This window comes from Arachis ipaensis, chromosome B09 (genome assembly GCF_000816755.2).
Source record: "Arachis ipaensis cultivar K30076 chromosome B09, Araip1.1, whole genome shotgun sequence".
NCBI classification, from domain to species: Eukaryota; Viridiplantae; Streptophyta; class Magnoliopsida; order Fabales; family Fabaceae; genus Arachis; species Arachis ipaensis.
In genome coordinates this window covers 21,039,990-21,052,921 of record NC_029793.2, presented here as the reverse complement: position 1 = coordinate 21,052,921, position 12,932 = coordinate 21,039,990, and the positions used below count along the sequence as shown (strand labels likewise).

The 12,932-nt window shown below is 33.2% G+C and overlaps 1 protein-coding gene and 1 long non-coding RNA gene across 4 annotated transcripts; one reads left to right on the top strand and one right to left on the bottom strand.

Annotated features, from left to right (window-relative positions):
- On the bottom strand, positions 377 to 3,305 carry LOC107618393. Its single transcript, XR_002353261.1, has 2 exons — positions 1,970 to 3,305; positions 377 to 479 (listed from the first exon to the last, which is right to left on the bottom strand). It is a non-coding gene; the product is annotated as an uncharacterized LOC107618393 (long non-coding RNA).
- LOC107618394 lies at positions 6,759 to 11,735 on the top strand. 3 transcript variants are annotated; one of them, XM_021110406.1, is made up of 6 exons: positions 6,759 to 6,957; positions 8,325 to 8,619; positions 8,886 to 9,024; positions 9,731 to 9,816; positions 9,944 to 10,109; positions 11,097 to 11,735. In XM_021110406.1, exons 2-5 carry the CDS (start codon positions 8,356 to 8,358, stop codon positions 10,097 to 10,099), a joined length of 645 nt encoding a protein of 214 aa, XP_020966065.1. In that variant the 5' UTR covers positions 6,759 to 6,957; positions 8,325 to 8,355; the 3' UTR covers positions 10,100 to 10,109; positions 11,097 to 11,735. The 3 variants fall into 3 exon arrangements, with proteins under 3 accessions (XP_020966065.1, XP_020966066.1, XP_016175934.1); XM_021110407.1 differs by having other exon boundaries at positions 11,094 to 11,735; XM_016320448.2 differs by lacking the exon at positions 11,097 to 11,735 and adding an exon at positions 10,198 to 10,548.

Here is a 12,932-nt window from a genome sequence, read left to right as displayed (position 1 = left end):
ATTATTATTTAAATTACTATATAAGTGTTTTAATTTATTAGTTAAATAGTTAAAAGATTAATTATATTTTATAATAATAAAACATAATTATAAAATTATTATCATGTTATACATATTTTGTAACATCCTCACTATCAGAAGTCACGCTTCCGGCTGCGTTACTCTGATAACAAGAATTATTACGACTACTTTACATACTAAATACTAAAATAGGAGCCTGTGACTCGACACTGTATCGCTGATTTCTTCGAAAACCGGAAATAAATACTTTATCTTAAGAAAAATACAAGCAGGCATAGATTCATATACAAAACTCCTTACATAATAACTCATAATATAATATACATATAAAACATACAACCCCTATCCCTCTTACAAATTTGTAATAACAAAGACGAGGGAAGAAAATAATCTAATTAATACAACAATATATAAACCAAACACAGAATAACACTCCTTAATGCATCTTCATCTGGTTCCTGAAAAGGTAAAGCTGTAGGGGGTGAGAACCTAACCACACGGTCTCACCACGGAATTTCAAAGTTGTCATAAGAAGATATTTTATAAGAAAACTGTTTTCAAGCTCAGTGATTATCATTGCCTTATGAATCTTTTTAAAACCAATAGGTAATTGTTCAAAACCTTTTCAAAGAAACAATGTTTAATCTTTCAGAAATCCGAAATCTTTCCTTTCTTATAAGAAACTTTCAATCAGAAACCAACCACGCAATCAAACAACACAATCATTAATATAGCACCAAAGTTTAATCTCAAATGTAGCACGTCAGGACAAACACAGGCAAGACAGACAAGGAAAGCACAAGTAGGTAACAGTTACAGCAAATAGTCAAAGTAGCAGTTATGAACAGTTTAGCAATTAGGCAAACCAAAACAAGTTCAAACTCAAGCAAAGCATACAAATGCATATGATGCATGTCTGTCCTATGGCTGATGAGGCTCATCTGTCGGTTATCCAGCCAACCCGACAAGTCTGAATTGTACTTAGACTGTCCCCCGACGTGCATCCCTAAGAGTCTATGCATAGTTTTTTCTCAAATAATCAATATTACTCAATGGGGGTAACATTCCCGGGAATTTATATAGTGCCCGATCACACACTTACATCGTAGGGTCAACAGAGTATCAAGTTTTCAACCTGGTACACGTGGTGGCAAGCCACGGCACTTAATCCAGGGAACCTCGTATCTCAGATATTTCAAATTCATAAGCCATATAAATAATTCAAAGATCATATCTCAACATTCTTAACATCATAATCATTCATCAATCCAAACCTCATTTCCAACTTCATTCAAAAACCATATTTCAAGGAAAATCCTCATCAATCCTCATCATCCTTCTTTCCATCTCATTCATTAACAGTCCTAATTCAAGACATAATTCTTTCTTTGATAAATAAATCAATCTTAAAACATAGAACATTTAAAAACAAATCTTTTTAATTAAATACTTCAAATAAAGCTTTCAATTTTATAAAATTTCGACAGCATTTCTTTTAAAACTCGGACACTACCACCCTTTTCGGGTCCGTTCCAAATATTTCTCAAATCCTTTCTAACCATTTCCAAATCTCAATCACTTTCCAAAATTCAACCAATTCCAATATCAAAGTATTTTCAAAATCAGACCAATTTCAATAATAAAACTCTTTTTAAAGCCAAACCAGCTCAAGTATTAAATTATTTATAAAATCAAACCGACTCAAAATCAAACCGGTTTAACTTCAAACCAAGAAAAATCACTTTTTATAATACTCAAGTAAATAACTTTCCAAATCCATTTCTTATCAACAACCGTACTTCACTTAAGCAGTCAAGCACCCAATAATCCAGTCCAACAATCCATTACATCCACAAGACAAATATAATCACAGAAATATATCTTTTTGCATCAATATCCATTTATCACAACTCTGTAATGTAAATTAGATTTTAAGAAAAACTCCTACCTCAATTTAGTCAACGCTCAGTAGTTAAACGCATCAATTCCTCTTCCGTTCATCACTTCTGTTTGGCTTGTGATCCTGAGAGAGCAATTGCTTTACCAGCTTTCAATATTATAGTCCCAGAATCTCCAACATTAGCAACATAGAGATGGTTATCAACTAAAACAGCGGTTGAAATAGTAGAGCCATCATCCCAGAAAGTGTCTTTTTCAGAATCCAGAAATTGAGAATCAGTCCCTTGATACGTTTCACTTATAGCCAATTTGGCGCCAGTAAAGAAAATTTGAATGCTTCATGAGATTATTAAAGATATGCTCTTTCAAATACTCTGCAGCACGAGAACTACCATGACCATCAAATATTCCAAATAAGCATACTGAATGACCACCAATCTTCAATGTTTTAATATCATAAAAATCCTCCATCGTTACTCTCTTCCATCTGAAGCTTGAATACCAGCCTTCCATCCTCACTTTTCCACCCTCCACTTACAAACCGGCCATCATCATCTTTTTTTGGCATCATATTCACAAGGGAACCAACACAACACAACTTGACACAGAACCCATATCCACCATCATCACTGTGAATGTCTTAAATTGACGAATAAGAAATACTAGGGGCAGCTTGCAAACTCTTCTTAGTGTTGTTTATTCTCACTTGTTTGGAAAAGGTTCCAGCTTGAACAACCAAAGACTTACACAACTGCTGCATACCATCTAACCGACCAACCAAGAAGACAGGGTTCCGGCGGCAGTTTTCGGCAATCACACCTGCAGCAGCGCAGCTTCCAACAAAACCAAATAGAGCGACAGTAACCTTCGAGCAACTCCGATGAGCTTCATCAGCGGTGGTAAGAAAGGCGGTCCCGACGGCCAGAGGCTCCAGCAGCGGTGGTGAGATTTGGCGGCAGTGACGTAAACATCGTCTCCTTCCTCGCATCGCACTCCTCATCCGTCAGTCTCCTCTCTTCGGGCACTCTCTCTCCTCGGCTCCACCATGGATGGCAGTGACTCTGCTTGCGGTGAGGACGACGATAGTGACCTCAGCAGTGGCAGCGGTGGCTTCTCCCTTGCGCGCGCTCTGCTCCTCCCTTGCATGGCTCTGGTTCGCGCTCCTCTTCCTCTGACGGCGACATACAACGGCACAGACACATCTGCGGCGGCGACGGCCTCAACCGTGACGAAGAGCGGCGGAACAGCCCACCAGCTCCGGCGCGTCTTCCCCTTTCCACCGGCGCCCTTCCCTCTCTCTCTCTTTTCTCGGATTTCACTCTCTCTCCCCTGCTTTCCCTGTTTCCATTTTCCTTCTCTTTTTCTTTTAGTTTATTCTGAAACTATGTTTCTTTAAAGGAAAGGGCACTATGGCGGTGGTGGTTAGGGGTTAGGGTATAATTAGAGTTTGATTTGGGACAAATATAAAATTAGGAATTTTGGACAAATTGAAATTTTGAAATTTTTTAATAAAATTAAGAGATATTATATTAAATTAAATTCTAAATTAATTCTTTAAAATTATTTTAAAGATATTATTTAATTATTAATTTGTTGATTAGTTTTTAATTAAATATTTTAATTTAAAATTTAAAATAGTATAATTAATTTTCTTTGTTTATAAGAATTAAAATATTAAATTACAAAATCTTAATTATTTAAACCAAATCATATAAAATTCTTATTATTTTATATTTATTAAACTTTATAATTTAAATATAGAAAATGATTCGTTAATTATAAAATTAGATAAAACCTTAAATTACTTTAAACTTAATTAATCAAAATTTGTTTTAATTATTTTTAATAAAATAATTTTTTGAGATTAAAGTACTTAATGAATAAATAAATCAAAATTAGCTCTTAATAAGATTTTCTGAAATTTTTGGGTCTTACATATTTTATCTCCACTAATAAAATTTTTTGGATTCGTCACTCGTTAAAAAGCTGATCTCATTAAGCAAGGTAGAGAAAATTAAGATTTTATGTGAAATAAAAAAGATAAATTAAGAACATAAGACGTAAAATTTTAATAAGAGTTAAATCGTAAATTTGTTAGATTTAGTATAAATCTCATAAAATCAATAAACTCATTTAAAATCGTAATATCAAAAATTTTAAGAGTTAAATTAAAAATCTAGTTACTATACCATTGAAGTAGGAACTTTAACAGACAAATTATTATTACTCAAATCTATATAGATTACCCCATACCTACTAAGATCCAGGTAAAAATCACATGGAACAACATTTGAAAACAAACACAAACACAAATACTTCGTTAGTTCACATTTAAAGAATATATTTGCTTAAAAGAAGAAGAAGAAGAGAATAAGGTAATACTTAGCAAATCACAACTCTTTTGTCATTCTCTCCCTTGTTGATTCATCTTTCTCTTGTCTTTCTTTTTTTTTTTTTTCACACAATATACAATTTTAATAAACTCTTTTTCACAAAGTGTTACTTTTTGTATTAAAATATTTAAGAGGAGTATTCTAAATCGATTCTTAAAAAATGTTTAGTTGAATAATTTAATTATTAACAAATTTTAATTCCCACATCAAATTTTGATATAAAAAAAATTAGACAAACCAATTTATATTATTATTTGATAAAGATATAATTATTTCTAAAATTTTTTCAAAATTTTTATGTATCTGAATCAAATCAAACCGATTAAAAATGAATTGGTTTGGTTTGAGTAATTGGGTATCCAATAAAACAAAAATTCATAAAAAAAATTAAAAAAATAAAATTTTTATCTTAAAAATTTTATAAATACAATAAACATGTAAAATCAATAGAAATAATCCAAATATATTAAATACCAAACACATTAAAAACTAAACATATTAAAATTCAAACATATTAAAAGGTATATAATGTTTTAAATTTTTTTTATTGATTATCACATAGTCGGATCTACAGGTTAGTTCGGATTCCATACCTCCAGCAAACTAATTACTAGAGAGGGTCATTACTTTGGTTCGTGTTTAATCTGATTACTTGTTAGTTTCAAAACAATTTAATTAATTCGATTTGAATTTGAACGAGTAATTGAATACCCAGTATCCGGGATCACCTCTATTTTTTTGTCATATTAAATTGCATGCTCCTGGTCATGCACAATCTTATTATTCATCACATTCATGCGAATTATTTTTAGAATAATTCTCCACATACAAGCGTTTTTTTATACAAGTCTTTACAAGTTATTTATATTAACGCGCTTTCGAACCGTTACTGTACGTTTTCACTACACCTTCTTCTTCTTCTTGCTGCACGTTCTTCTTCCTCTTCCTTTTCTTCTTCTTCTTTTCTTTCGTTTCTTGCCTTCTCTTTCTACTTCTTCATTTACGTGCTTTTCTCTCTATTTTCTTTCTTCGTTATTCTCGACTTCTATTGTTTTTTAACATCAAGCTTTGAAATTATTTTTGAAGAAAAAGAAGCAGCAGAAGATGAGGAGGAGAAAGAGAAAGAGAAAGAGTTCTAAATTATGCATAAGGTGTACTTCAACGAATTTTGGGTGTATTTCTTAAAACCTTTGGGTGTAGTTTTGTAATCTTTTGGGTGTATTTCTGTAATTCTTTGGGTGTATTTCTATAATCATTTGAGTGAATTCCTGTAACCGTTTAGGTGTATTTCTGTAATCCTTTAGTTGTATTTCTGTAATTGTTTGGGTGTATTTCTGAAGTTCCATTATCTTCAAATTTGGCAAAAAACTCGTTTTCATGGAGGAAGAAGAAGAAGAGTCGTTCATAATGCATGGTGAGTAGCGCGCTTTGGAAACAGGAAGTGGTTGAATAACGTGCGTTTATTTACTTTTGAATGTAAGAGTGTAATGCGTGTGTTTTGTTGGGCTTGTGCTAACTTGTAAGACTTGTAAGCCAAAAAGACTTGTATGTATAACAAGCCTCTTATTTTTATTGATGTAATGTTATGTAATTAAATATTGATCATTATTTTATAGTGTATTAAAATTAAATTATATTACAAATAAGATGTTTGAAAAAATATAAATTAAATGTAATTTTTTTATATGTTAAATAAAAATATTAAATATTTATATTTATATTTTCTCAACTAATGTATTTAAATATTCTGATTAAATCAATTAAGTATTAGAATTTAAGTATTAGAATTTAAGAGATACTGTAAGAAGTGAAAAAAAACTTTGACTAAATTCTAAAATTAATGTTAAAATTAAGTAAAGTATCGTTTTTGTCCTAACGTTTGGGGTAAGTCTTATTTGTGTCCCTAACGTTTAAATCGTCCTATTTGTATTCTTAATGTTTATAAATATTATCCTACTATCAATTATACTAACAAATCAGATTATATTTTTCAGTTATTCTCACCTGAATGTATTCATTCTCAATTAGGTCTCACTTGGATGTGTTCGATTTTAATATTATACCCACTATTTGTGTTTAGATTCAATTATGTCCCTAGAAAAGTGAATTATGTAAATGTTGTAGGAATTAATTTCAACATTTGATGAGCTCTTTTTTGGAGTAGATCATTGATTCTATCCCAGGCATTTGTATTCTAACTTTAAGAAGAGATTTTTAAAACTCAAACTAAAGCGTTCATGATGTGTAATTGACAGCAAGATAACATTGAATCACTTTTACAAACATTGAGGATACAAATAAAACGATTTAAATGTTAGAGACACAAATAAGATTTACCCCAAACGTTGGGACAAAAACGATACTTTACTCAAAATAAAAATAATTATATGGGTTTTCATAGTTGACCTCGTTTCATGTTTTTTAACAAAATAAAAAGAGAGAACCCCTCGCACTCAAAGTTCCCCGGCCGTCCGTCTATCTAGCTTCCCTCGTGCTCCAAGTCTTCAACTCCTGTTCGCTGTCACCGATCGTAGCTGCTTCTTTGAGCTCGGCGTCTGTCGTCTTTGTCTGCTCAGCCGCGCTTCAGCCGCCGTTTGTTTGCCGCACTCAACATGTTTGATGAAATGCTTTAACCATATTTCTGGTTGGTTTGATAATTTCTAGCTTTTAGAAACTTTAGTAAGTTGATTGCATGTGAAATTAGAATAATTGGATCTTAGTAATTAGGAAATTTTAGATGCACAAATAGCATCTTTCCAGAAAATATATTAGCATGATGATTCCACTTGCATTAGTTTCTTCTGGTAAATCTTAACTGTTATTGTGAACTTGTTAATTTGCTAATTGTTCTTCTGTTGTTGTTCTTAATTTGTTAATTTGCTAATTTCTTCTGTCATTTTTAATTTTTTTTGTTTTTGTTTTTGTTGTGATTTTCTGTTCTTGAACTTGTTAAATTGATAATTTGCTAAATTGTTGGGATGCTGTTGTTTTAATTTGCTAAATTATTAAGTTGTTGCGATTTAATTTGTTGGATTTTCTATTTAGGTCTTGTTCTTGTTTATTTGCTAAATTGTTGTTGTGTATTTATTATTGTCTTTGAGATTATTGCTGGATATTGGTGATCATTGATTTATTATACGCTTCATGTTTTCATTGTTTTCTTCTGAAAAAAAAAAATCAGTTTTCATTGTTTTGAGGAGTGTTTGTTTTGTTTCAGAAATCAATTTTTTGTGATCAGTGCTCAAACTCTGAATGCTGTTCTGCTGGTTTTGCTGTGTTTATTTTTTTGCAGAAATCAATTTTTTGTGATCAATGCTCAAATTCTGAACCTTGTTCTGCTGATTTTGTTGTTTCAGAAATCAATTTTGTGATCAATGCTCATACTCTGAATATTGTTTTGTTTTGTTTTAAGGCTGTTTGGAAGAGGTGATTGATTTTTGAATGTTGTTTTGTTTTTGTTTTAAGGCTGTGTGTTGTGTTCGATTTTCATTTTGTAGGAAATTCTGAGGTATATAAGAATTAAGAAGGAAGATTATTTCAATGGTATTACTATGGTGATTCTGGTCTGTTACAAGCTTGAACATTGAATTGAAGAGAGAAACCCTTTACTATTTCATCATTGGCTTATTTTTGGCATTGCATATCATTGTAGTTTGTTTATTCATAGAACTAGTTGTTCATGATCCTCTTTTGAAGTAAAAAAATGCAGGAAAAGAGTGTTTAGAATCAGTTGCTTTATTCATTGAATTTTTATTGAATCAGATGTTTATTATAAATGGTTTTTCCGATTGGACCGGTTGAACCAAAGAACCAGTAATTAGAGCAATTCGATGACCGGTCCGATTTTCAAAACCTTAATTATATGAAACTGAAAAACTTTGAATTTTATTAACTTAAAAATCATTGAATTTTAATAATTTAATTGTATATTTAATTAAACTAGTTTAACCACGGTTTGACTTACCTTGTTCCTTCCTCTATTTCATGACTACTCATTCGTCTCTCCTGCAGTAGGAGCAGCAGCAGCATCAACCACGCAACAATGGCTACCAATGATTCAAACCGGGTCGGATTAGTAATATCCACCACTGAATCAATTAGGGTTTTCCTCTCTGGAGCCTCTCAAGACCCTAATCTCTCCCACCACCTCCGACACACATCCGCTGATCTTCTCTCCCAATCTGAGCTTTCATACGAGCATCTCCGCTCTGTCTGGATGGCCTCTGATCCATCCATCCGACCCGAATTGACCCAACTCTTCTCCGGCACGCGATTCGTCTTCTCTAGCCCGAAGCCCAGGCAGAAGGTCAAAAGTCAAAACTCTAGTTCCCGTTTTTCAATTTAATTTCTCAATTTAAATTTCGATAGTTACGGCTGTCCTAATTTTTGTTTCTCAAATCTTCCAGCTTCAAAATTTGTACTTGATCTTGTTTAACCCTAAAAATTGTTACTTACATAGGAAGAACAATTGGAATTTCGAAAATTAGGTGGTGCATTACTGTATTTGTCTCCAATTCATGGTGAAATTTCATCATATGAGTGATTATTGTGTTGTTCCTTCGGTTTGTGAAGAGTGAAGAATTGAAGTCAAGGCTGAAAAAGTTGCAAGACTTGGCTGAAAGGAAAGCTTATCAAGAGCTAGTGAAGGACATTGCACCAAAGAAGGAAGTTGAGGAACCATTCTCTTCTTACAAGGACCAGTTAGGATTTGGTAATTACCTTTCCAATTAAGTCTTATCTCTTGGACTATAGTTTGTAATATCATAGTCTAGTCTAGTGTTTTATGTAGCTATAGATCCTTCTTTGTTTGTTAGTTTTGTTATTTGTGAAATGAGAAAGTATTACTTTTGCTTTCATGATTTGCTTCCCATGTTACTAAAATGAAACATGGATCAATTCAACTGTTTAAGTTGTGCCTTTTGAAGTTGTGGAAGCTTTGGTTTTTTAACTTACTCGCATGAATGTCTTTGGTGGGATACTTGGATTTGGTAGTATGATTTACCTTAAAATCCTATTTTGGCTGTAATTGGAGGTGAAAAGGAGCTTGGGGTACTGGATTGCCTTTTTTTTCATTGGATTATGTACAAGATAATTATTTGTAATCTAATAGCTGAAAACTTTCGGAAGGATAAAACTTTAGACAAATGGTTAATGACAATTTCACAAGTTCAAATACGTTCTGTTTAGTTTACTTTCGATATTTGTTCCTTTTCCATTATAAGATGACAATAACTTTTCCTTGTCGATTCAACTCTCTTTTGTGCTTGGGAGTTCTGATATTATTTAAAAATTAGTCCCTTGAATATTCTATTTGTTATAGTTTTCTGCCTTTTCTTTTAAGCATGTTATTTGGCAAATATTCATCTATACATGTTATATTACTAACATTTATTTTTTATTATTGAACATTTTTTCAGGATTACATGTGGTGGTTACCATGTTTACTGGCTATCTTGTTGGTTATGCTGCATTTAGAGCATTGTTTAATCACAGTCCTGCCATGGTACCCTCTAAAATCTGTTTTTCATTATTATCCATTTATCCTCAATTAGTTTAGTTTTAGTCGTTAGCCAAGTGGAATCTCCTCTTGACTATCCTTTTTCTTTCTTCCTCTCTTATCTATGTTACAGAATGCTGCTGGAGGAATTCTTGGATTAGTGGTGGCCATGCTTGTTGAGACTTTCCTTTTCATTATTAGAAGTTCTAATCTGGATGCCAGTAAAACAAGGTCCAGTCAAACACCGAAATCAGCCTTTTCCGCATCCAGTCTCAAGAAAAACCAGTAGTTTTGATCAGGTTGGTTGTTTCCAACTTTACATTGATACGAAAATTCGCCAACAAAATTATATAGCTTAGTCCATTGAGATTATACTGTTATAAACAGAACATGAAAGTGGCTGTTACTCGATGAATCATGGCATGCCTTCTTGGGTTTTGTCCTGCCAAGGCTTCAAATATAGTCTATGAAAGTGGCAGTTGCCTTGCATTCGAAGAAGGATATTCTGTCCTATTTGGTGAACACGTTGCTCCATTATCATATCATCCAAGCACCTCTTAAGAAATCATCTTCACTTTTTAGACCGATCGAGGATTCCATGGGATGTAGCTACTAAGGATTATGCATAGGATTTTTTCTTTTCTAGTTTTCCTATCTATTGATACTGGATTGTAATTAGAGAGTTACATGAAATGCATCCTTATTTTGTCATCATTAGTTTTGATAATCAACCCTTGCTGTGTTTTTAATTTTCAATGCGCAAATACTGCTATTGGTTTTTGAATATCCAATACATGTTGCGTCTTTTGATCAATGGCTATAGCATACGCATCTAATCTTTTCCTTACACTTCTTGCCAATACCCTTGGACACATCAAAAGATCAAAAACCAAGTTAATATGAAACAATCTCTAGGGTGGATTGGCTTTTGTTTTCATTTTCCGTTTTTCAGGATTTTGTGAAGTTAAAAGAGAAAATAGGATTGTTTTTACTTGTTTTTATCTTTTATCTTGACAATTTTAAAAATAAAAAAAGAAAATGAAAACACAAATTAAATGTACCTAATATTGTGAAAAGAGGTCCCTTACTTCAATGTAGCTCCAACCATTACTTTAAGGAGGTTTTCAACACTAATGTTGTCACAAGCACAGTTGTGCTACGACTGCAAGACTCCAACTAGAGATATTAAACTTTGACATGTGACAATCAAAAGAACTATACAAACCAATACAAATGCTATGAAATTGAAGGGTGAGGAAGAACAAATAAGATATGGATTGTAGGAGGAGGAAAATAACGGGCTACAATAGCCTCCCATAGTCCAGAAAGAAAGCTGGAAAAGTGGAGTGACCGTTGTCTAGCGGGACTAGACAAAGACGACAAGCCGGCAACCCCTTGAGAGGAACAAGGCTTGGAAAAGAATCAAATGAATGGTGGCACTGGGGTTCATGAACAAGAGATGGGGATATTAAGGTTACCTATATAAGGGTTCACCACATGAGGGGCTCCAAATCGGTGATAGAGTTTGGCAGCATAGTCTCTGACCATATTGTTGTCGCCTCTGGCTCGCCAGCCACCACTGCCTAGCGTTGCTGTCTCTAGCTCGTCGACCTCCAGGACCGGAGCACCACCACACCGGTTCTGCTTCTGCAATGCCCTTTTTACAGGGCTCCTGTGGCTTTTTGATCCATTTCTCTATTTTCAATTGTCTAAGGTTATTATGGTTGCTTTTGGGTGAATTTTATACTTTGTCGTTTGTGGCATGGAGAATGAAAACCTGAGTGGAAGTGAGAAAGAGAAAACCAATTGGATTGAAACATGGAGACAGAACATTCGGAGAAGGTAAGAATGTAACTGTTGTTGATAGCTTTAAGAGATTGAAAGAAAGAAGGGCAAAGAAAAAAAAAAGCTTAAGAGAAAAAGTTGTGGACATTGATAGAGATTCTGAGGGCGACATGGACTTTATATATGACAGTATAGAAGGTAACGAAAGAAATGAATCTCTCAAAACATAGAGAACTGGAATTTAGCTAAATTTGTACTATTGTAAAGAAGAAGCAATAGTGGGTTTTTTTTTTTTTTCTAAAATAAAAGCTCAACACAACAAGGTGGAGCATCATTGTCTCAATAGAAAAATACTAAACAGATCAAATAAACTAATTCCTAATCATCTTTGACAAAAGCCATCAACAACCCAAGATCAAATATCACTCTACTCTTTGTAACTCTTAATCGACTTGTTAACTACTCCTGCAACACCTGATTCTTGATTCCTGAAAATTCTGTCATTCCTTTTCAACCAAGTGCTCCAAATGATAACAATGAAATCAAACTCACCAATATTCTATTAATTTGACTGCACGATTGACCCCTGAATCACGTAAACTTACGGTCATTCAACTCTATATCCACCAGTTTGATAATGCTGTTAACACACTAGCGCATTTTCTTTCTTCTAACTGCACAACCTCATTGAAGACACCCATGTAGCAAAGAGGAACCTGACATATTTCCGATAAAACTATTCAACTCTTCCCACACAACAAGCTTCTCTTCCCTTGTATGTGCACCATACACCAAGCAAACAGCACAAATAAAAATTATTGTTTGTCAATTCCCTTTCTATACACAACCATCTCTCCCCTTTGTAACAATTACTCAACCTAAACATCATAACATCCCACATTATTAATAAACCTCCAGAAGCACCTTCTGATCCCACAAATTCCAAACTCACCGCATCATTACCCCAAATTGCACTATATCAAACTTAGAAATCACCTCCTTCTTTGCCTCTATTAATCCTAACATATTCACATTAGTGGAGTATCTTTTTTTAGAAAGAAATGGAAGGAAACAAGAGGAGATTAGTATTAATATAAGAGCAAGAAGAAGAAAGAAGGTATCTCAATCCAGCACAAAGTATATCATAACGTGATTCTGGTAATTTTTGGTGGTTTTGTTTCAGAGATAGTAAGAATGCTACGTATCTTTTTTAGCGTGTATATATATATATTGTTGTTTTGTTTCTCCTGTGTGAATTGCTATAAACTTTTATTTTGTTGTTTTGTAAGTCCTGCATGCTGTTCATCTTTTGTTTTAGAGGTCGAGAATATTTGCCA

What these genes read in the sequence shown, in the direction of transcription:
- LOC107618394 (XM_021110406.1), top strand. Translation starts at nt 8,356, where the DNA reads ATGGCTACCAATGATTCAAACCGGGTCGGATTAGTAATATCCACCACT. An exon ending in GCCCGAAGCCCAGGCAGAAG is followed by an intron (nt 8,620 to 8,885) that starts GTCAAAAGTCAA and finishes CGGTTTGTGAAG; the next exon opens with AGTGAAGAATTGAAGTCAAG. An exon ending in TTAATCACAGTCCTGCCATG is followed by an intron (nt 9,817 to 9,943) that starts GTACCCTCTAAA and finishes TCTATGTTACAG; the next exon opens with AATGCTGCTGGAGGAATTCT.